This window comes from Drosophila santomea, chromosome 2L (assembly GCF_016746245.2).
Source record: "Drosophila santomea strain STO CAGO 1482 chromosome 2L, Prin_Dsan_1.1, whole genome shotgun sequence".
NCBI lineage: Eukaryota > Metazoa > Arthropoda > Insecta > Diptera > Drosophilidae > Drosophila > Drosophila santomea.
The window spans coordinates 9,539,466-9,562,820 of record NC_053016.2 but is presented as its reverse complement, the minus strand read 5'-3'; the positions used below and the strand labels follow the sequence as shown (position 1 = coordinate 9,562,820).

General features: G+C 40.1%; 7 protein-coding genes and 1 long non-coding RNA gene across 8 annotated transcripts in view; 4 read left to right on the top strand and 4 right to left on the bottom strand.

The window, feature by feature from the left end:
* Positions 1-23,355, top strand: part of LOC120444152 (centaurin-gamma-1A) — a 63,051-nt gene that overhangs the window by 4,395 nt on the left and 35,301 nt on the right. The window lies entirely within an intron of this gene.
* Positions 803-1,587, bottom strand: LOC120444159. The gene is made up of 3 exons (XM_039623738.1): positions 1,450-1,587; positions 1,105-1,383; positions 803-1,044 (listed from the first exon to the last, which is right to left on the bottom strand). The coding sequence occupies exons 1-3, from the start codon at positions 1,483-1,485 to the stop codon at positions 847-849; spliced, it is 513 nt and encodes a 170-aa protein (XP_039479672.1). The 5' UTR covers positions 1,486-1,587; the 3' UTR covers positions 803-846.
* On the bottom strand, positions 2,835-3,722 carry LOC120444158. The gene is made up of 2 exons (XM_039623737.1): positions 3,580-3,722; positions 2,835-3,524 (listed from the first exon to the last, which is right to left on the bottom strand). Exons 1-2 carry the CDS (start codon positions 3,656-3,658, stop codon positions 2,869-2,871), a joined length of 735 nt encoding a protein of 244 aa, XP_039479671.1. The 5' UTR covers positions 3,659-3,722; the 3' UTR covers positions 2,835-2,868.
* On the bottom strand, positions 4,340-5,308 carry LOC120444156. Its single transcript, XM_039623735.1, has 2 exons — positions 5,152-5,308; positions 4,340-5,090 (listed from the first exon to the last, which is right to left on the bottom strand). Exons 1-2 carry the CDS (start codon positions 5,219-5,221, stop codon positions 4,381-4,383), a joined length of 780 nt encoding a protein of 259 aa, XP_039479669.1. The 5' UTR covers positions 5,222-5,308; the 3' UTR covers positions 4,340-4,380.
* LOC120444155 lies at positions 6,711-7,776 on the top strand. The gene is made up of 3 exons (XM_039623734.2): positions 6,711-6,866; positions 6,929-7,094; positions 7,150-7,776. Exons 1-3 carry the CDS (start codon positions 6,761-6,763, stop codon positions 7,739-7,741), a joined length of 864 nt encoding a protein of 287 aa, XP_039479668.1. The 5' UTR covers positions 6,711-6,760; the 3' UTR covers positions 7,742-7,776.
* On the top strand, positions 7,900-8,990 carry LOC120444154. Its single transcript, XM_039623732.2, has 2 exons — positions 7,900-8,081; positions 8,199-8,990. The coding sequence occupies exons 1-2, from the start codon at positions 7,937-7,939 to the stop codon at positions 8,945-8,947; spliced, it is 894 nt and encodes a 297-aa protein (XP_039479666.1). The 5' UTR covers positions 7,900-7,936; the 3' UTR covers positions 8,948-8,990.
* Positions 9,349-10,363, top strand: LOC120444157. Its single transcript, XM_039623736.2, has 2 exons — positions 9,349-9,559; positions 9,620-10,363. The coding sequence occupies exons 1-2, from the start codon at positions 9,360-9,362 to the stop codon at positions 10,170-10,172; spliced, it is 753 nt and encodes a 250-aa protein (XP_039479670.1). The 5' UTR covers positions 9,349-9,359; the 3' UTR covers positions 10,173-10,363.
* Positions 12,647-13,876, bottom strand: LOC120444160. The gene is made up of 2 exons (XR_005615631.1): positions 13,378-13,876; positions 12,647-13,083 (listed from the first exon to the last, which is right to left on the bottom strand). It is a non-coding gene; the product is annotated as an uncharacterized LOC120444160 (long non-coding RNA).

Here is a 23,355-nt window from a genome sequence, read left to right as displayed (position 1 = left end):
CATATTCATAAGGTATATCGAAAAAGGATTTTTTTTATATTTAAAAGTTTATGAATTTAATTTTGAATATCTTTTTTCCGCCGTGTACAAGAGCGGATTTTCAAATATCAGCGACACATGTGCAACCGGCAGAGTGGAAGGCATGCGTGTCCGTCGTCTGCCCCTGCCACATTGCCACTCCCCCTTTGGGGCCGCCCCCGTTTACCCATGAAGTGCGCGTTTATTTTTAAAGCAAATTGCATTAAAAATATCTTGCACTTTGCTTGCGTTTGCTATTTCAATTGCAATTGCACAACACCTTGTTCTCGCAGCTATTTCGCTAACTTATTTTAAATTGACAGCGGAAAATGCAACAAATGAAGTGCCAAATCGGAAGAGCTTTTGCGTTTTTGCAATTAAGTCATAATATGTCCAAATATGGTTGTCGCTTCGAATGATTCACGAATTCGTGATGGGTGTATATGAATTTATCATTCCACAGCAGGCGTTTCGCTTTCGATACAGTGCTTGAAAAAATGTGTGAAATCATTTTAAGATGATGAGCTACTATTTTGAAATAAAAACAAAAATATACTTACAATCTAAAGAGCAAATAAGTTTTGATTCACACTTTCAATTTACCTATAGAAATATACGAAAAACAGTTAAAGCGTGATAGTTCCGCTATTTTCCAACACAATACCGATTAAGTGTGCCAACAGAAAATTCAAATTTGGAAATTTAAGTGCGTCGGTTCGCCTTGGTGTGGGCTTGTCAATAAATTTGTGACTACGTTGCCGGAATAATTATGCCAAATAAGAAATATTTTGAAATTCGATCAATTTATTATTGGTTTACTCCGAGTTACTATTCGTTCTGGTTTGCTATCCCATTGCTAACGACTTGGCCACTTATCTTGGCCATTTCCCAGAAGTAATCGGCCACATCTTTCACGAACTTTGTGGATATATCCTGCAGCTTCTGGCCGGTCAATACAGCCTTATATTGCAGGTCGGTGAGGCCTGTCTCGGATTCCCTGTTTATCAGAAGAGGAGAGTCCTTGAACTGCAAATACCCCCTTAATTAGTTTAACTACTTTACGAAGACATTTGAAGATATGTTTACCTGTTCGAAAATGTTCTGCCACAGCTGATCCTTTCTGTCCAGCTCCTGCTCAGCAATGGCTTGGGCTAGGCGCGTTATATAAAGAGAGATGTCTTGGAATCGCTTGGTCTGTGGATTGAGAGCGGCCTTCACCTCGGAGAAGTAGGCGATTTGAGATCGGAACAGCGAATTCAGCAGTTGGACTGTCTCCGCCTTGGCCTGCCTTTCCAACTCCATTTGCACTGGATCGTCGGAATTTAGGAGTTGTGGATTAGTGGGCTTGGCAGCCACTACTAGTAGCTATTAAATAAAAGGCCATTTTTAAGTTTGTTAATAGAACATGAAAGAACTTTAAGCGTTCCTAACCTGGGCTACTAAAAGTAAGGGAATATACTTCAGCATCGCGTTTTATTGATATTAATTTCAAGCCTCCGCACTCAATGAATGGTATTTTTGAACTAATTGATGGCAGCACCAGGCACGTTTTGATTAGCAGTGGGATGTTCGATTCTCTCGGGAAACTGATAAGCTTCCTAGGGCTTCTCCTGCTATGGATTTGGGTTTGCTCTTCCAGATTTCGCGGATGATAATAATTTGTTTCCAACAATTTGAGGAATTCTATGTCATCTGAATTGCGTTTTAGCTAAGCTTCCTGAAACTCGTTTTTAAGCCCAGAGAATATTGTTCATATTGTCCATTGATCTATCTTCATTCGCTGTCAAGGTCTGGCTAGCTGTCTGGGTGGTATGGCACTCGCATGTTTTTGTTATCAGCTGCCAACAAACATAGGTATAACCTTGGCAAGGGTATGGTAATAAAAACATAGGTTTGCGTACACAAAGCAAATATTTTCACATATATTAATATTAATTGGATTAAAATTATATCTTCTTCATTCCGAAAGTTTTTCGTATTTGTTGTGGCCAAAGAAATTTAGTTGTGTACTTACTTTGCAAATGAAAATATTTTATATTTATACTGTGTTATATTAATGCAGTTCTAATAGTATCAGTATTCTTGGAGCTCGATTTTTGAGTATTAATCCCAATGTAGTATTCCTAATAAAGTGGATAAAAAGACAAAAGTAATAGTTTACTCAAATTTATCGTTTTACAAAGTCCTCGCCCTCACTTTACATTTTACCTTTTAAACTCCTTGTTTTCTTTATATACATATGACCGGAAAGTATGCAGTAAAATTTTAGCACTTCAATGCGAAGACTAGTCAGCCCAAAATAACGCCTTGCAAATTTAGAGGCCCCCCTCAGAAAAGTAGGCAACATAAATGAGCTATATTTGGACAAATCCAAAAAAGGTTGAGTTTATAAGGTTTGCCTACAACAAAATAAATAAATAAATAACTATGGCGTCGCATTGGCAATTCGAAAATCAGTATTGACTTTGTACTCAACAGAACCTTCTGAGTTCCGTTGCCTTTAAAGCGATTGTAAAGGTAATGGTATTTAAACATTGCTAATTGCTTATATGGAAGCAATTCATAATAGGTAGTTTAAATAAGTGATGTATTTGCGAAAATTAAGGTAAAATTAGAGCTGTAAAAAGCTAAAGAGCTAGAGGGGGCCTAATCAATTTTAGCAAAGGAAATGCTATTATAAGCCTAATCTGTGAGATTAGATTAAGCCAATTGCTAAGTTGTTTTGGCGTGTTTTCCCCCTGATGGTGGGCAGATAAATAAATCGCACATGGTTTATTACACGCACGTTTTTGACCACCGAAAATGGGATGATGCAGTTAGGTTGTAATAAGTAGAATTTATTTTGCCCTATTAGTTTCCTCCCGTGATAATAGCAATGATATCACTCAGAGTACGGTCTCCGATCAGTTCGTTGCAAATGGGAGTGGCCTGTTCGCTGACCCAAGTGGCAACAAAGTCGGTGTTTTCGTTGACCGTCAGGGTTACGAACTCCTCGATGATCTCGTTCAGTTTGCGGTTGAAGATTCGGTACTTGGACAGATTCTCGATCTGCGAGTTGACATTGCCAACGGAGGGGTAGATCAGGACATCCTTCACGCGCAGCTGGGAAGTGAACACGCCCAGGGAGTAGCTAATCCTGCCCTGGATGTTCAGATCCTCGAGGGCAAAGAAGGCGCCACCATTGCGCTTGATGCGATAGCCACTGCCCATGTCCACCTCGTAATCGGTGGTGAAGTTGACGCTGGCAAAGTTGATGTTGAAGGTCAAGCGACTCCTGAACACGTCCACGTTCATAGTGATAATCTCGTACTCATCGAGACCCTGAAGCTGAAAGTTCTCGACTCCAAAGGTTCCACTGAATTCTCCCGAGTTGATTTCAAACGACCTCTTCGCCAGCTGCATGGGTGCCATCACGGGGACTCCATATTTCGGGCTACCATTCTGCAGGACGCCTCTGAAAGCCTCCAGTCCGTCCACAATAACGCTGGAGATAGAGCGTCCCTGAGCTGGAAATAAAATATGATTATTCAATTTTCCCTCAATTTTGCATTATGTTCTCACCTGCCAAAGGTTCGGTAACTTCGGCACCTTGACAGCTGCCCAGGGCCACGATAAGCGCAATCAGGAATACAGACTTCATATTTAGCACAGCACACTAGTTAACCCTATTGGCAAACAATATCCACTAGTGAAAGCTCGCCAAATCCATTGCTCTTATATAGGAAAACGGCTATTGAGATAATCTATCGGTACACAGAACAAAAGTATCAGTGTCTAGATTAACACATTTTTAATTTTAAGTAAACTTGTATATACGGCAAATCAACAGTGAATGCTTTCATGGTTTGTACATACAAAAACATGTGAAGAGAATGTAACTACGAATAGTGCTTTATGTATTCTTAATTTAGTTTGAGACAAATTAAAGAAATATAAGAGGCATTCCTCCGAAATTAAAAGTATTGTTTATTTACGCAAAATTATTATTAACCCTTATACAGTACAGTGCTTAAAGCTTTTCCCTTCGATATAGAAATCGCATTCAGCAAAGCCCTGGATCTTATTGTATTATTTTGAATGTTGGAATCTAAATTTCCTTTCTGTGTATGTGCTGAAGTAGCTTTATTAATCGGCAAATAATTTGGCAAAGTGTTTTATGACAGATAGGACACAACTTGAGATAAGACCGCCTTTGAAATATAATGTTAGGTGATAGGTGTTGTAAATGCTAAGCCTTTTAAAACATCAGTTTAAGTGATTCCAATACGATGCAAAAAACCCATTAAAAAACCCCCAGCAAAAGAAAGAGCCAGGTGACGAATTCTTGATTCATAAACGGTTGTTTAATGACCGACGATTTGTTTACCACTCGAGCTCGGGGGGAATGCAGACCTCCTTCTCGCCACCCTCACCACCACCGGCACCGGCGATGACCTCGGCAATGCTGATGTCGTCCAGAACGCTGTTGACGGCGGGCAGGGCAATACTCTCGATGGTATCGGCAATCAGATCTTCGTTCTCGTTGATGGCCAGCTCCACGGCCTCGGCCAGGTACTCATTCATCTTCTCGTTGATGCTGCCATCGCCCAGGATGCCCTCGATCTCGGAGTCAACCTCACCCAGGTGGGTGCGGACCTCCAATGACTTCAGCTTCAGGTTGCCGCTGATCACACCCAGGGAGTACTTGAGAGTGCCCCAGATGACCATATCCTTGATGGCGAACTTGGCATGTCCGGCACCAATCAGGTTGATGGTGAATCCGTACTTCTTCAGCAGCACACTCAAATCGTATTGGGTGTCCACGTTGACGTCGCGGAAAGTGAACTTGTAGGTCACCTTGCTGGTGATGGCGTTGACCTTCATCTCATCGATGTCGAACTCATTCAGACCGTTGAGGCGGAAGTGGTCAATGGTTCCCTGAGCCTTCAGCGCACTGGTATCGATGTTAATATCCTGATGGTCGATTCTAAGAGGAGCCAATGGCGGAATGCCGAGACCGGTAAAGCCACAGGGCATCTGCTCCTGAATACCCTCGATCAGATCCACAATCGTACTGGAGATCGAGTGGGTTTCTAGTGAATCAATGGATAGTTATGCGAAACATTTGGACACTGGGTCATCTGGAATACTCACCAATGGGCTGGCCCACGGAAGCCGCACTGGCGACGGCCACAAAAGCCAAAATAGCCACGAAGATTTTCATTATTGCTTTGACTGAGAGTCCTACCGACTGATCGTAGTACCTACGGTATTTATACTACTCAGTCGTCCGGTCGCACGAGTCGCTTTTTATAGACGCTATACCTTTCAGGTGGGGATGATAAGGGGGCTTCGTACTCGGGAACGATTTGATTAGCCACCGGGCGTTCAATCGATGGCCTATTGCTGTCTTATCTCGACCACCGATTCCCCGGTTGGCAAATTTTTTAATTTTAATTCTTGGTTATATATACATGCAGGTACTTATCCTGAGGAAATTATCAGATCTAAAAGACAGTTTTCACCAAAGCACAAACATTCCCTTCTTGTGGAGGAGTGTCAAGATCAAAGTCTGTTTGGGGTGTGTCTCGCATGGTTATGGCTAGGAAGTTTCGAAAAGTGTTTTTCTAATCCCTTTTTGCAAAAGAAGGTGTTAGATAGGTTGACTTGGAAACAAGATTATGGCGACTCCATTTTAAAATAAACCATCACTTTTCAAATCATTTGTTTCGCGATTACAAAGTACTCATACACGAGAAGTTTGGTCTTACGAAAACTTTCCATTAATTGCTATTTTAAGGTCATGCAGGTGTTAGAGCCAATCAGAAGCATTTAAACAAGTTAATTATCAAATCTAAAAACGAACTTCAATATTTTCGTATGATAATAATCTTCTTCACAATTTGTTTTGAATTAAATACTGCACGCGCCTTTGCGGATCTAAAGTCTGCGAAAAGTTTGTTTATTGATTTACAATCAAACTAATTTTAAGTGCATTGAGTGATTTATGACTGATATCTCGACTGGGGTATTTAAAGGTCTTTCGAATGGATCTATTAATAAAGAAATCCAGACGATTAAGACCTGATGGCTGGTCAAATACTCTCTTAATGAATTATTGGCCCTAAAGCTTACGCCAGTCCTAGCCCAATTCGTTTATCAACCAGTAGTCTACCAAATGTGTTAGTTCCCATTGTAAAATCCTAATCAAAACAGCAATAAATCACTTTTTAGTACGCCTTTAATGCTCTGAAGAGTACAAAAAGTGCCACTAAAGCTGCGAAGACAAAAGAATTTACCCCCACTGAGTGATACGAATCGGTCATCGAGTGTAATCCGCCAACACCTGCCTGGAATGGTTGACGCAGTTTTACCCCCGGTAGCGCAGTTATTTGTGTATAATCCAGATGTCAATGATAGCCAATATATATTCTATAAGTGATATTGACATTCGATTGGCCAATTGGCCGTCGAGATTAGGCCAAAACAAGCCACTCAAGCGATACAAGTGTTCCTTTTGCTTTGTGCTCTTACAAACCACTTGCCGAATGATGTGATTCCTTCGCGCTAAATCGGAAGCCTATCGTGCATCGGGCGTTATGTTCATCGCAGCTCTGCTAATCAGAAGCAGCGATTAGCATGTGTATTTGTTAACCTGGTTAAACCTGGTTAGACCCCCCTCCCTTCTTCTTGCCCTTCAAATCCCAAAGCTTTGCTATAAAAGCCACTGACCGGCTGGGACAATCGAACAGGTGGCTATACAATGAAAGCTATCGTTTGTGTTTTTGTGGCCCTTTTGGCCTGCGTAGCAGCCTACGATGTGGAGCTGCTCACCGAGGAGCAATGGGACCAGCTGGTGGAGCGTAATCGTAAGTGTAATCATCAACAGAGCACATAGAGGGCTAATTCACGTGTAAATCCCCGCAAATAGCTGCAAAGCCCGATACTCAGGGCCTGATCTTGAACGGATCGGTCAAGAAGGCCATCAACGGATTGCTGAACCAAATGCCTTGTGGTTGGCCCCAATACGGAATCCCCCCACTGGACCCCTATACCAATGCTGATCTCCGCATCCACTTGGCCGAGTCGGTCGTCGAGTGAGTTATAATTAATTGGGATGATCAAATCAGAGGATCTAATAGTTATCCCCAGTACCCTGCTGCAGTTCCTGCGTTTCCGCTTCGATGGCCTGGAAGGCATGGAGGTCAAGAAGATGAAAGTCAGCTACACTTTCAGCAAGAAGGTCAAGTTCCACTTCAACTTCCCAGAGCTGAAGGCCAGCGCCCACTATTTGGACACCAACACCTTCGTGGATCTGCTGAAGGAACTGGGATTGTCTGTGCGCTACGAGAGCTCGGGACCCTTGTCCTTCAGCCTGCAGAATCTGTCAATTCAGGGCGAGTTCAAGTACAAGATGCCCTTCATCTTTGGCTCCATCAAGATCTCCAAGTTCAGCTGCGCCGTTGGCTTGGGCGGTGTAACCTCGAACATTGGCGGTGTTATGGGAAACGGAAGGATCAATGAGTTCATCAACGACATGCTCGACAAGGAGATTCCGGCCTTCATCAATGGCAACCAGGACCAGATCAGCAAAAAGATCGAGGAGATCTTTGTGCCGCTGGTCAACGGCTATCTCACGGGTCACAAGATCTGGTATCTGTTCAGCCTGCTGTCCGCCACCACTGGCACCTGCAATCCCACTCCCGCTCCCTGGTTGGCCGTGGAGTCCAGGAAGCTAGACTAAGGCAGCACCCACCAATAAAAAGCAATTCAAGCGAGTCCACGATCTACGTTTTAATTAGTCCCCATTCCGGCTGCTATCTCCGCTCAGTATCACCTTCTACGCGTTATCGTCTGCAGGCGATTTTTGTATATAAGACTCTGTCCGTGGGTTGGCCAATTCAGTAGCAAGTTTAGTTGCTAAAAGCCACAATCAAGCATGCGTTTCCTGGTAGTCTTAGCCTGCCTGGTGGCCGTTTGTGCCGCCGGCACTTTGCCCAACGAGGTGGAGCAGCGTCTGTTGGAGCTGGCGGATCAGAACGGTGACATCGATCTGTTTGCGGAGCCCCAAGAGGGAGTTGAAGGTGAGACTCGGTCAAAGACTTCCATGAAATGTGCTTTCTTCCAAGAGCATGTATATGCTTTTTGAAGCATTGTCTGTTTTCCATATTTCCAACTCAAAATCGCCACCTATTCTCTAGTTGCCCCCCAGTTCATTGTGTCCTGGCAGGCGCGTCGCTTCATCCGCAAGCTCCAGAAGCAGATGGAGTGCGGATGGCCACAGTATGGCATTCCAGTGCTGGCCCCTCTTCGTGTCAACGAGCTCGACCTGGACTTCAAGAAGGGCATTTTCGAGACCTTGAACCATGTGTTCCGCCTCAAGATCGCCGGACTAGATGACTTCACGATCCAGAAGTTCAAGCTGAACGTGATCACCAGCAAGGTTACCTTCGATTTTCTGTTCAAGAACATCGATACCACCGCCCAGAAGTACAACACTGATACGCTGATCGATGCCCTGCGCCAGCTGGGTCTGTCCGTGGAGTACGAGGGATCCGGAGAGCTGTTGTTCGATTTGGTCAACCTGCGCATTGCTGGCACCCTGAAGTACAAGCTTCCCATGCTGTGGGGCTCCGCCAAGATCACCTCTCTGAAGACCACCATCTCGCTGGAGTCCGTGACTTCGGACATCACTGGATTCATGGGCAATGGCAAGATCAACCGCGCCATCAACAGCCAGCTGGAGAACATCGTGGTAAAGGCCATTAATGGCAACCAGGACACTATTTCCGAGACCATTGAGAACGCCATCGTGCCGCGAGTGAACAAGATGCTGAAGGGCAAGGACTTCTGGACCATCGTGGACCTGATCCTGTCCAGCAGCGATGGTGAGAGCGAGGACGATCCGATTGTCGTTGATTGCGATCCCTCTGCCGATCCCTGGGCCTAAGTAATGTGCCAGACGTAAATAAATAACTTGTCGATATTTTCAATTATTGGTCTACTTTTGGGGCTTTCATTTTTTACTCGTACCTCATTGGACTTTCATTTCCTGCTCTGATTTCCAGAACCAATCTGAAATGATATGCTCTGAATCCACAATATGTTTTTTGTCTACACACCTTGAATAGTTATTTTATGTAGGGTTGTGTGTTAAGACAAAATAACCTATGTTTATTATACAATTTTTTACATTTTGGATTTTAAATGAATATGGGAGCACCACGATTACCTCTTTTGCACCTGCCTAATCCAATCTTATCGATTTTTGCTACTTAAGAGGCTAATCGTTATTTGCTGATTAGGTGGGCAAAAACGACTTGTACTGTTTAATCACTAGCAGTTCCTGTTTGCCATTCGCGATGAGAACTTCTTTTGTAATTTGTGTGGCCCTTCTCTGTTGCTCCTTGGGCTCCGCGAAGCTCTTCGATGATGAGCTGCGTGAACTGACGGAGTTCCTACGGTTGCAGATGCGATGTGGCTATCAGGCCAGAGGGGTTCCCATTTTGGCCCCGGCTCAGATGGCCTACAAGGAAATCGCCATCAGAACTGAGAACTTTGGGTGATTATAATAAGATATCACTTTCGGAGGTATTCCTCATATAACCAAATTATACTGCAGTTGCAATGGAAACTTTACTGATCTAATTATCGAGGGATTGGACGGCTACGAGTTCTCCAAGCTGGAATGGAACAACGTTTTGCATACCATTAAGTTTGACATGAATTTCCCCAAGATTTCGCTGAAGAGCACAAACTATAAACTAAATCTCCTGGCTCGTCTGTTTGGCTCCGATTTTTCCCTGTGGGGTGACGGTGCCCTTAGTCTGGAGTTGATCAACTTCCGGGCTTACGGCAGCTTCGTTATTCGCCCAAAGTCTGCCACCAGTGGAGTTTACGTTAAGAGCTGGAAGGTGAACTGGGAGTTGGAGGAGGCAAAGTCCCAGACCACGGGCTTCATGAACAGTCGTCTGTATACGAAGTTCATCAACGATCTGATCAGGGAGTATCTCGATATCATGATCAATGACAACCCCACGGAAGTTTCCCAGTTTATGGAGGAGCTCATTGTGCCGCCCATGAATTTGGTGCTGGATAATCTGGCCTGGTATGAGATTACCGCTATCATTTTGGGCCTGGCCGAGGGCATTTTGCCGGTGGAACCAATTTGCTGAAGTGCTGCCAGGTGTTTTATGTGTGAAGTGTAAATAAATTGGCTAAATGTTCTATTGATAACCAATTAAATGTAACTACGTGTATCTGCATTTGTTTGATTGTTCTTAGAAATATTATACATATATAGTTATAAGAACTTCAAGTCAGTATAATAAAGGATTTTGAGCATTTTTGCTAACATTAAATTCTAGATGACCAAATATCTATTTTAAAACGCATTCCTTAATTATAACTAGAGCATTAATAAAACATTTTTTTTATTCTCTTTGCAGGTAAGCTCGATTAGATTTCCCGTGAGTATATAAAATATTCCCGGCTTTAATCATCAATTACTATTTTTGGGGACCTCCATTAAGTGTTCTAATCACTTTCAACCATAAATTATTGTTGATCTTTGTGCGCCGAGAATCCCCGCAATCGAAAGCAAAGTCCCTAATCGGATTGGGAAATGAGAAAACCGCTGCCGAGCAGCACCAGCAGGACATCTCAATCGCCGGGCTCAAAGCGAAGCACGAGTCCTGTCGCAGCAGGACTTCAACGGGTGGTCCTTTGATTTTCGGTCCAACACTTTCTAGCCTCAGATTTGCGAGTGGCGTTGCCAGCAGCTGCTTGATTTTTTTTGTGTCACTGTCTCTTTTTATAGACTATTTCAGATTTCGTTGAGATTATTTTTTAGATTTCGGTCTAATGTCATCATTTGTTGTTAATTAGTTCAGAGTACGTTAGAGTATTGTAGAGTTACTGTTTGATTTTTGGTCCCACTCCAAACTCTCTGCTCAAACTCTAGGGCATTCTTTCACCGCAATGGAATTCGTTTTGGCTCATTTCATTTGCAATTTACGAGCCATCTTTCTCTTTTCTCCATCTTTCTGTTTTCCAGAACACACCTTGCGTCTCCTCAAGAGATTGTCATAATGCAAAACTAAACAAAAAGCCGTTTGGGTTTTGTCGTGAGTACGTGCTCAGTGCGCGGTGCCCATCTGTGGGATGTCCTGCTGGTTTTGGCATTGTCTGCAAGGAAGTTTTACGACCTACCAGACAGTCCGTTGCATTGAGCATTGTCCTTGCCGACTGGCAGACTTTTTGGCCACATTCCCAGCCCATAGAAACCAAAAACTAGCGAATTCGACCCAACCCCATCCATTTGTTGACATTTACGAGGCAATTTTCCAAAAGCCATTAAATTCTTAAGCTGTATATACCAGTGCTCTGGGCATCGCTTGGCCTAGTTTGATTAGCCTCGATTCGTGTATGACCACATAAAAACTACCGAACTCATCTCATTTTCAATGAGACACTCAAGTGTTGCTTTTTGCATATACCAGAGGCACCCTGGGTGGCTGCATGAGGATCTCAGCTGGAGGTAGGAAAATGTTCCACAGGGATCTCAAGGCCTTTAGTGGTAGTAGAACTCCACAATGGAAAGAACTCTTGGGGTGTTCCCTTAAAGATTTCAAGTTTTCTGAGCTCAAAGTAGTTAAAATAATTTAAAATAATATAATTGCGACTAACAAGTCGCTTTAAATCTATGGATTTACAGTCCTTGCTAGCTTCGAAACCAACATAACATATCTGTATAACAAACTTGAAACTTTTAATTGGTTTGTTCTTCTTTAATTCAATTTTGTAGGCTGCTTTTAAGTGTGTAAGATAATTAGCTGGAATTCCTTCCATAGTTCCATTTTACCTTTTAAAGCAGTCGCTTCGGGAGTTTTAACCACTTAACTGACTCGCAAAATCCCCTCTTTGAAGTGGCCCACACCCCTGGAGCTCACCTTAGACCAACTTTAATTGCCAGCGCTTGTTTTTGGGCCCTGAAAGCGCTTTCAGGCCTCACCTGCTTCCACCAGTTCTGCCACAAAGATAATTGAAAGAGCGAGTGCAAAGCTTTGCTTTTCATTTTCCACACTGGCAAAAGACGTAAATATTTGCATGCGGAGCAACCCTTTTTGCGCCGAAGGAGGATTGAGTGCCAGAAATTGGGGTTAACTAAAAATTTATGATGCACTGAATTGTTGAACACTCGAATTAGGCTTCATTAGAGATAGGGGGGAAATAAATCATAGAGTGCCAAACCAGAGAACGAGATAAGATACAAAATGGGTTACGACAAAGGTCGAGCCTCCCCGTATACGGAATATCCTTTTGTTTACTTAAAGAAGCTGACGTCGTTGTTTTCCCTCTTGTTGCGCATTAAATGGGTTTTAATTTGAAACGTAGTAAGATCGCGACTCCTGCGTCCTGTGCCCCTTTCGCGGCAATTGTCCTGGCCAAGTCAACGGTGAAAACGAGATGAGAAAATTCAAAATATCCAGCGCCAGGATTCGCTGTAATTGAGCAGCGCAATTTCCTGAAAATCGCACGCGAAGAAAAGGTGCGCTGTCCTGTAAATGAACAGCCGCCACCGTAAAAAAGTATAATATATATAGCGAAGGAGCAAAAAGGATGCGGCAAACGGTTGCAAGGATGCGGCTCAGTTTTGTACGCTTTACTTTTATTTTTTCAATTAAGGTTGACATGCCCCTGTACTCATCTCGAATTTGGAATTTGTTTCATGGGCCAAGTCAAGCTGAAAATTGCGCATTTGCTGCGAGCTGCAGATGGGTTTCCATGGAAGTTCGTCCTCGAGGCACATCCAAAGTTTTGCCTAACAGGATTACATTCTCTACTTGCAGTCTGTTCCTTGGTAACTCGGTTGCTTCGTCTGCAACTTGGGCTTATCTCCTCATTTAAGTCCCACCTCTCTCGTTCTCCTCTCTCGTGGCGAGCGATAGGAATCAATCAATTTGTTGCTCTGCTGGTTGCTTTAATTGAGAAAATCCCCGAAGGTGGGATTAAAGGGGACTCAATCAGTTAATGTTCCTCCAGGAGTTGAAGCTGCCCAGCACAGTGTGCATTTGTTTTGATGAACTACAAAAATAGTATCCTTAAAATAAACTTACAAATAAAGTTGATAGATCGGAAACTCTGATGGATTTCATTTTTGCTAATACAAATTAAGGACACTACTCAGGAAAAGTATTTTATAACAACACCAGCTACAAACTTAGACATACTATATATGCTATATGCTATATGTCAAAGTCAAATTTACTTTTCCATTCTCGTGTTCGTTATTTATATATACTGCTAATCAATATACCCTATCACTTTCAAATCTGCGGGTATCGCTAATGAGCTAGCCCACATGTGCGTTAGCTTTACCCGTTCGCACTCCTAATGTCCTGAGTCCAACCATCAATCAATCAATCAGCGATTTCAATTACATTCCTTAATCCTTGCCTGGCATGCACTGAATATGACTTATTAGCATTTTGACAGCTGTCGCGACAGTTGGTCGCGATTGTGGTTCCTTTTCCGAGATACCGTTTGCTAGTCCAAATCAGATTCGGAGCAAGCTGCTCCATTAACATGACAAAGGAGGAGGTGTCCTGCCGCTTTCCTTTCGAGTTCTACCACCATCTGAAGTTCCGAGCAATGGACAGCTGTTGCAGGGCATATCCGTATCTTTGATGTGACATTTTTGTCAAATGTTTACACCTTTAACCCCTTGGCGCCATTGTCTTTGGGTTGTAGGGTTAAGACCCTCGAATTCGAAAATGCTACAAAATACAATCTGTGCTCGAATTGTTTGCAATGCTTTGTTAATTTTATGTTTCATTAAGGGCATTTGTTACGATTTTATGTGTTCCGAAAAGCATCATTTGTGTATGTATGTAGATCAACATGAGAAAAAGGCAACTTGTGAATATAATCATTTGAAATCTTTGTATGCTGAAATTTTCTATAAAATACTAAACATCCACATATTCTTCGAATGCTCTTTATTTGGATTCTTTTTGAACATGCATTGAATCATTTGAAACCCAATGTTTTGGGTATTTAATACTACTAACTCATGGTCGCCAAGCGAGTTTTCTGTGACATTTTGCCAAACTTCTCTCAACTCATTTGCAATACCACACCACCTTGACGAAATAAAGTTATCCACGCACGTCAGCAGCTATGGCAACATTCTCAAACCCAGAAGAAGTCATTCATCAAAATTATGTCAAATCATTCTAGCGGCTGCATAAAAAATTCCCAAAAATCCTCCATGTGGATAAACAAAAAAATGTGAAAAAAAAATGGTAAAGCGGCAAATGCTAATGAAAATCAATGCAAAACTGCACAAATTCTCGTGCAACCGCCAAGACATCAGTCTCATCATCCACGGTGCAAGAGTCACCATCAGAGTGGGAGTCCTCTTGGTTCAGTCAATCGTGGCCCAGGTGACGTCGATGATGTATCGCTTCTCTAGTCAAATTTCCATTTGTGTTCTTCAGTAAATACAGCACTTTATTTCGTTTGTGATATTTATATTTTTAATTATACAAAATATATCTGGACAGTACACGTCCGTTCGTTAGCAACGTTGTATAAAGAGTGAATTGAGACTGAGTTCTGAAAAATGTCTTTGTCTTATATATATCTTAGCTAGCTCAGTTTGTTTACATTATAATTTTGCAGCCGGCCAACTGTCCAATGCTTGACATAGTATTCTTGCTGATGTAGCTTCTAAGCGGATGTGTCTGCAGTTGCGACATTCGCTTACTAGCTACAATGTTTCCCGGTTCAATAACATTGTTAGTGAATTTGGAACGATCGAGGGGGTTTCGGTGGAGAGTGTAGGCGTGGTACCGATGGGTCGGTAACTCCTCCCCCCCAGATTGAAGCGATGGCCATAGTGACGGTATGTCCAGCGCGACCATGGGTACATGATGTTCTGGATTTGGTGTAAAGATTGTGACAGGCCTTCTTGCTTTCCAGACAATGATTGTTGCTATGGATAGTACTGCCACTATCATATAAAGGATGGACGTGTGCTGTGTTGTTGTGTTACTTGCGATGATTACCCTCTTATGTATGTCTATTGCTTCTAGATGTAATCTTTGCAGTGTCAGTGTTTCCACCGTGTTGTTTCTTGAAATCCCTCTTGTAGGTGGCATAATTATCTCTGGATGTTCTAATATACTTTCTATAGTGTTATCATAGTCCAGTCCATTTATTTCTACTGTAGCATTTCCATAAGTTATTATCGCCGATCCGTTTATACAGGTCTCATTGCCTTCTGGTGTTTTTACTTTAGTTTCCTTCGCATTAAAGATGAAGATGTATCCCTTTTCTGGTTCAAATATATCTGTGACCATACCAGTATTCTGCATGTCACAATTACTGTGATTATTCTTTAGTAAATTCTGGATACATAATTCGTTTGTTGGTCGTGTTTCAATGTTTTCTATATCGCAAATGGATGTGTTGGCAGTTTGTTGGCATTTGTTCGAAAGGTGTACAATTTTATAATCATTATATGCTATAAACTTAGGCGCTATTATAAAAAATGTTTTGTTGAGCGGTAATGGTATAATTCTAGCAATTTTATAATTTTGTTTTTTGAATATAGGTATCATAATTTCAAATATTATTTTATCTTGTGTATTATATGTATTTAATTTAATTAATTTGTATATCTCTTGTTTTGATTTGATAGTAATATTTTGTTTTCTTATGATCTCTTCAATTTTTGTGATCTCTTTTGGATCTAGTATTAGCTTAGGTATTATTTTTATTTTAGCCATTATTATACTTTCTGATAGATCATTTAAATGATTTACAAGCCGATCTATATTATATATTATTCTATTAATGTATTGTAATTTATTAATTTGGTCCTGTTCTTTCGATAGTACTTTAAAAATTTTATTTTGAGATGTTTCTAAAAATCGACTTATCATAGCTTGCTCTTGGTTAATGCTTTTTGCTACATCTTGGAATCTTATTTGTATCTCATTGTTAAATGCTTCTTGATCTAGTAGCGCATTTGTTAAGTTTCTTTCTTTTTCTTTTAATGTGTCTATTTTTTCTTCTATCTCTTGGCCATCATTGGCGTCCATATTACCGGTTATTGATTTTACGATACTTCCTAATCCGTTCACTAAACCCCGTTTTTGTTTTCCCGAGGGTGTTAGTATTTCTATCTTTTCCCGCAATTGGGCTATCTTACCCTCTAGGATATAAGCTGCATCAATGAGCGTTTCATCTTGCTGTATCAAATTTAGTGTACTACTAAATTGTTCTACACAGCTTTCATATTCCTGTAGATCTATTATATGTTTAATATTTTTATAAGTTTGGATTATTAAGCATTCTCCTAGTTCTATTTTGGCGATGGGATTAGTGGACTCATTAATATCTTGGATCGATATGAATTGTGCCGAAACTAGCACGAATCTAAAAAAAAGAGAAAAGGCCGAGACATTTAGTTATCTTCTTGTTTCTTTGTAGTCTTTCTGATTTTAGACTTGTGTATCTTTTGGCCTCTGCTTGTTTTAAATGTAGGTCCATGTACCCTTAACACTTTATGGATTGAAAAACGAGGTGTAATCTTATTTCTTCTATTTTCTTTTCTAAAGATCTTGTCTCCTTCCTCTATTTCTATTTCATCCGTTCTATTCTCATTTAATTTCATAGTTCTCTTGTATACTATCTCTTCTAACTTACGTTTTACTTTTGGGTATAACTTTTCTCGAAATATATTTAACTGATTTAAATAATCATGCTCTCCATTAAATTTCACTGAGTTACTAAAAGTGTGGGTTTTACCATGGAAAAGTTCATAGGGTGTCAACTTGGTACTAGAGTGTACAGCGTTATTATATGTTATCATGGTTTCTGATAGTACTTCTTCATGTTCACATGGTAATTGTTCTGCTTTTCTGCTATCAGTGATTATTCTATAAATTTCTGTGAGTGTTGAATGTAATCTCTCTACAGGTGAGTTACTAGACGACTGTTGAAACGAGGTGACATGTAATTGGATATTGTATTGGCAACAAAACTTTTTGAATACTTCCCCCGCAAATTCCGGACCTTGGTCATATACCAGTTTTTTAGGAATTCCAAATAATTCCACAAAATTTTTAAAAGCTTTTATAATGCATATCGAATTTCTATTAGTTACTACATAGGCCCAAGCAAATTTTGAAAATTTATCTATTAGCGTTAAGTTATACTTCCCACTGATTGTATATATATCCATATGTACTATTTCAAGTGGAGCACTTGGAATTTCCGGAGTTTGATAGGGTATTTTTGGCGGCTGTCTATCATATTTTAGCCTAAGGCATATTTCACAGTTCTTAATAACGTTGCCTATTATGCTTTTCATATTAGGAAAATATATTTCTCTTTTTAAATGTAAATAGGATTCATCTATACCCCTATGATTTCTATTTTGGTGGTCTTTATTAATTATTTCTTCCTGCTTAGCTTTATCCTTTTCTTCTGGCAGCAGCTCAAGTGACCTAACAAGTGTGAAAGTTTTATCTTGTGGGAAATTTTGTGCAAATACTTCTTGTACTATTTTAAAAATATCCTCTGTTGTAAAAATTGCATAAATCTTTTTTGGTTTAAGTGTTGCTTTTAATATGCGTTCTACATTCTCTTTTGTAAATGTTGTTTCCCTAAAGTATTTTCTTAGTTTATTTTTAAAAGGTATTATTATTTTCTGTTCCGTTGTCTGTCCTCTCTGCAATACTATTTGTAAATTAAAATCATTTATCGGTTTTTCTGTTATAGGTATCTGTATATTAGTTATTGTATTCGTTGCGGTGTCCGTTGCTACTACTTCGCTTGTGTGTACCTCATGATCAATTCTACTAAGCGCATCCGCTATAACGTTCTGTGAGCCTTTTTTATATATTATGTCGAAATCGTATTCCATTAATTGTATTCTCCATCTTAATATTTTTGAACTTGGCTCCTTAAAATTCATTAACCACGTTAGCGGCTTATGATCTGTGACAATTGTGAATTTGTTCCCATAAAGATACGGTCGAAAATATTTAACCGCCCATATTATGGCTAACATCTCTTTTTCAATTGTTGAGTAATTTACTTCTGCGTCCGAGAGTGTTCTACTCGCGTAGCAAGTAGGTTTGTCATTGTTTAAAGAGCCCTGGGATAATACTGCTCCGATAGCAAAATTACTAGCGTCGGTTGTTAAAATAAAAGGTTTATCGAATTCCGGATATTTCAAAATTGGGTCGTTAGTCAGTAATGTTTTACATACTTCAAATGCTTCTAGAAATTCTGCATTGATTTGTACTGGTTTTTTCCCTTTCAATTGTTTAGTCATTGGCTTCGTTATTCGGGCGAAGTCTCGAATAAACTTTCTGTAATATCCTAGTACTCCTAAAAATGATTTTATCGTCTTTCTGTTATGTGGGCATGGAAAATCTTTTATAATCTGAATTTTATTCGGATTAGGTTTTACCCCCTCCTGTGTGACCACGTGTCCTAAAAACTCCACTTCTTTCCTTAAAAACTCGGACTTATTCAATTGTACTTTAAAATTTGCTTCTCTAAGTCTTTGGAACACTGTTTTTAAATTTGATATATGCTCTTGCAGGGATGGTGAAAATATAATGATATCATCCAGATACACTAGACATATTTTACCAACCAAGTCTTTCAGTACGCTGTCCATTACTCTTTGAAAAGTTGCTGGTGCGTTTTTTAGACCGAACGGCATTCTAACATACTCAAAATGACCGCCTTCTACTGTGAATGCTGTTTTTGGTATGTCTTCAGGACTCATTTCTACCTGATGATATCCACTAGCCAAATCAAGGTTAGAAAAATACTTGGTTTTCCCTAGTTGGTCTAATATATCATTAATATTCGGTATTGGGTACTTATCCGAAACTGTCTTCTCGTTAAGTTTCCTAAAGTCTGTAACTAGTCTCCATTTCTTCTGTCCTGTAGCGTCTGCTTTCTTTTGTACTACCCATACTGGAGCACTCCACGGTGAGTGACTTGATCTAATTACATCTTGTTTCAGTAGTTCGTTTACTTGTTTCTTAATTTCCTGCCTTAATGCAAATGCATATCTATATGGTTTAATAAAAATTGGATTTTTGTCTGTTAACGGAATATTATGTTTTACTAAACTAGTAAATGTTAATGGTTCGTTTTCTTTATAAAATATGTCCGAAAATTCCCTGCACAATTTTGAAATCGCTTTCTTTTCTTCTAGATTTAAATGTTCGAATCTAAACTTTTGTGATTCTTCGGGAGTATTCTGCAGTGTATATGTATCAGAAGTAATTGTATGTAATTCGATAACTTCTTCTTCTTTATAGGGTATTGATTCTATTGGTTGTTCGACATATACTAGTCGATCAGTATCTGCGTAGTTGGACACCTCGAAATTACTGATGCCGTTTTCGGCCCTATATATCCCGTCTGATATAATTAAATCTTTTTCAATGGCTACTGCTTTGCATATTATATCTCCCTGTCTCGTTTGTACCGGCAGTGGTATTATTGTTTTAGTATGTCCCTCTATCGTAAATATGTTTGATGTAGTATTATTTATAATTATAATGTCAAGATTTGCATCAGTCGTAAACAGTTTACGTTTACTTAGATCAATTTTTGCCTCTAACTGTGATAATATGTCCATACCAAAAAGACCATTAAAGAATGGGTGAAATTTAAATAATAGTAAGTTTATAATCCCTGTCCTGTTAAATTCTTGCGGCATCTTCCATGCCGTTCTTTCTGTTATTGTATGTTTGTCTAAGGCCGTTTTTATAGTAATTGGTGAACTTAGAGCCTGTATGTTTTTAGGTTGGACAAGTAACGGATCAACAAAAGAATTAGTAGAACCTGTATCCAACAAAAATCTTAATGGGGTGTGGTCATTTGTATGTAATAGTATGAAAGGTAAACCCGCCCCATGTGTTTGACCATTTATGAACCCGGTTGGTTTGGGGAGGCTCTTGCCTGAAAATTTGTCATTGTCTGATTTCCTACCTCGCTTTGTTCCGTTTCTATATTATTCAAACTAGCTGAGGGAACGTTGCTGCTCTTAAAAGGGTTATTCCTCTGTTCAAAATTTTTGCCATTATTATTATATTGTTTCTGTCCGCTACTGAATCTATTGTTAATCTGTCTCTGATTTTGATTATTGTACGGATTCGTACGATTACCTTGATTGCCTCGCTCTGCATAACTTCTATCTCTCTTTCCTTGGTAATAAAAGGTTTGTTCTATCTGACAACATTCGTAGGCCTGTTCTATAGTTGTAGGGTTTTTTAGTCTTATAATCGTTCTAAGGGGTTCTCTTAGAGCGACCATGAATGAGTTCAGAGCAACCTCGTTATAAAGTTGTTTCTTCGCTTCCATTACAGTGGTCGCGTGATTTCCTCCTTGTACCGATGATACGAGCTGTCCTCTAATTTTGGTAATTGTCGAGAATAGCTGACCAAGTGACAGATTATCTGGGAGTGATTGAATTTCCCTAAGGAGAATCGCTTCTGACTTCTTACTGCCATACAATCTTTTGAGTCCCTCTTTAATATCATCCCACACTAGTGAGGTACCGGCTAGGGTCAAACTTTCATCTGCTTTTCCTATAACTTTATTTCTTATAGCCCGAAGAAGTAATAATCCATAGGGAGTTTGATCTGTGCCCCTAATAAGCATTATTATTTCCTCGACATTAGTGATGAATTTATCCAACTGACTCGGCTGGCCATCAAACGTTGGCAATTCCTTAATGAATGATAATATATCATTAGGGCTCAATGTCGTTGATATAGCGCTTACTCCACTCACCGTTGGTGAGATCGAATGAGAAACGTTGCCAGAATCCATATTACCTGCTACCTGTTCAACAATCTGACTACTCGCTCTAGTAGTTGGGCCTGCGGATTTACTTGAGCCTAGTCCCTGTCTAGTTTTTTCTACAATCTTCTTTGACATCTAGACGCAAGCTATTTCCAAGTCGAATCCTAATACTCTCTTTTCTTTCAAATATTGTGTTCTTAGAATATTTATATAAGATAGATGTGCGTTACAAATTGTGTGCAATATTTTGTGTTGTTTTTAACAATGTTATATGTGTAATAATAATAATTTTTTGTTTATACTGTATATGTTAGTGAGTGTTTGTGGTGTTCTCTCTGTAATGTAAGATACTTTAGTATATGTTTGTTTATAGATATATGTATCTTTTGCTGTGCAGCAGTTTTTTGTAAATTAAAAGAAACTTTCTTAGTTTTGAATTTGTGAGTATAGCTCTGTATGTCAGTGATCGTGCCACATTAACTTTGAATGCATGTATGTATGTATACTTCTATTGCGATCGAATCAGCATTCTTTGTAGTCTAATATCAGCGATAGATATTGCTACTTTTGAATACATAATACGTACTTGCCAATAGTTTATATATTTATTCTTGCCGTGCTATGTGACAACAACAGTAGTCTCAGCGTTTGATACCCTGTTGTCGTGAGTTTGTAAGTAAGTATCAGCGTTTGATCATTACTACACTTCACTCTTTCACTACGGCACTAATGTGTTTAAAATTGTGTGGTATTCTTTTGTGCAGCTATTTTACAACAACAGTGACATCATCGTTTGATGTCTTGTTGAAGCGAATGTATAAGTATAGCAATATCAGCGATTGATCTTTGCTATCCTCCACTCGACTATAGCAACTGAATTTTTCTTTGTCAGTACTTTTTTTTTTTCTTTTTTTGTTGCCATTAAATACATACAATGTAGTTTCGTCGTCAGCGTTTGACTTCGCCACCACGTCACTGTTTATATTTGCGGCATATACTGTTGGTTATTTATATGTGTATAGTTTAATTTTGCTTATGTGTTTTGTGTGTGTGCTTTTGTTTGTATGTTTTAGTTATATTTAGGCCCTTTTTTTTTTTTTTGACCCGATCACTGGTTTATAGTTTTAAGCTGTGTATATTTGCTACATGTTTCTTTTAATTTATTTTCCACTGCACTCTACTCACTGCATAATCTTAAATATAATCTTGTGTAAGTTCATTCCGTTTTCCGGCTGCGCCAGTCACCATCAGAGTGGGAGTCCTCTTGGTTCAGTCAATCGTGGCCCAGGTGACGTCGATGATGTATCGCTTCTCTAGTCAAATTTCCATTTGTGTTCTTCAGTAAATACAGCACTTTATTTCGTTTGTGATATTTATATTTTTAATTATACAAAATATATCTGGACAGTACACGTCCGTTCGTTAGCAACGTTGTATAAAGAGTGAATTGAGACTGAGTTCTGAAAAATGTCTTTGTCTTATATATATCTTAGCTAGCTCAGTTTGTTTACATTATAATTTTGCAGCCGGCCAACTGTCCAATGCTTGACATAGTATTCTTGCTGATGTAGCTTCTAAGCGGATGTGTCTGCAGTTGCGACATTCGCTTACTAGCTACAATGTTTCCCGGTTCAATAACATTGTTAGTGAATTTGGAACGATCGAGGGGGTTTCGGTGGAGAGTGTAGGCGTGGTACCGATGGGTCGGTAACTCAAGCGCAGCTGCCTCAGGATACCACACACACATGAAGCTGTCATGTTTCTGGGCAGGCCACAACGCAGTCATCCTCGTCCTGATCGCCCTGATCCTCCTCAGCCGACAGACAACAATTACAATTTCCCTCCGCCCAAGTGCAACGTCATTCCTTGTCCTTTAGGACTCATCATATTTTCCTTGCGGCTGCCTTTAGCTGATTTGCATTTTTAATCTCATAAGGATGTGCTGCCAGGCATTGTCCTTCGAATTTTGATGTATTTTTTTTTCCACCGTGCGGTTACTCAAGCTGCAAGCCAAGATGGAAAAAAATCTCCGTCAGCCGAAAAGGAAGAAAAAATCTGCCCCCTCTGGTAGGAGTAGGGGTAGGGGTAGGGGTAGGGGTCTTCTTCCCTGATCTACATATGTTTAATCCTGGATTTCTGACACGACAGACGACGAATAGCTGTCCGTCCTGCCCGAATTGTGTGAGAGTGTCTGTAATCCTGGCTGTCCTGGGACGCCTCATCCCGTCGCGTTACGCTTGAATAATTAGACGTAATTAAAGTTCCTTTCATAGGAATCACTACACGATTCCCAGTTTAGCTTTCGTGTTGTCGGGATTAGGAGTCAAGCCGATTCCTCCTGGCTCACATCTAATGTCTGCCGACAGATCCTGCGGATGATGAGGAAGTACACGGCCGCGGAATCACATCTGCACATTGAGGTGTGAAAGGAAGGAAGGAAGTTTGAGCATCAAATTAAATTATACTCTTACAATTCACTTTTTTGTATTTACTATTTATACATTTTTC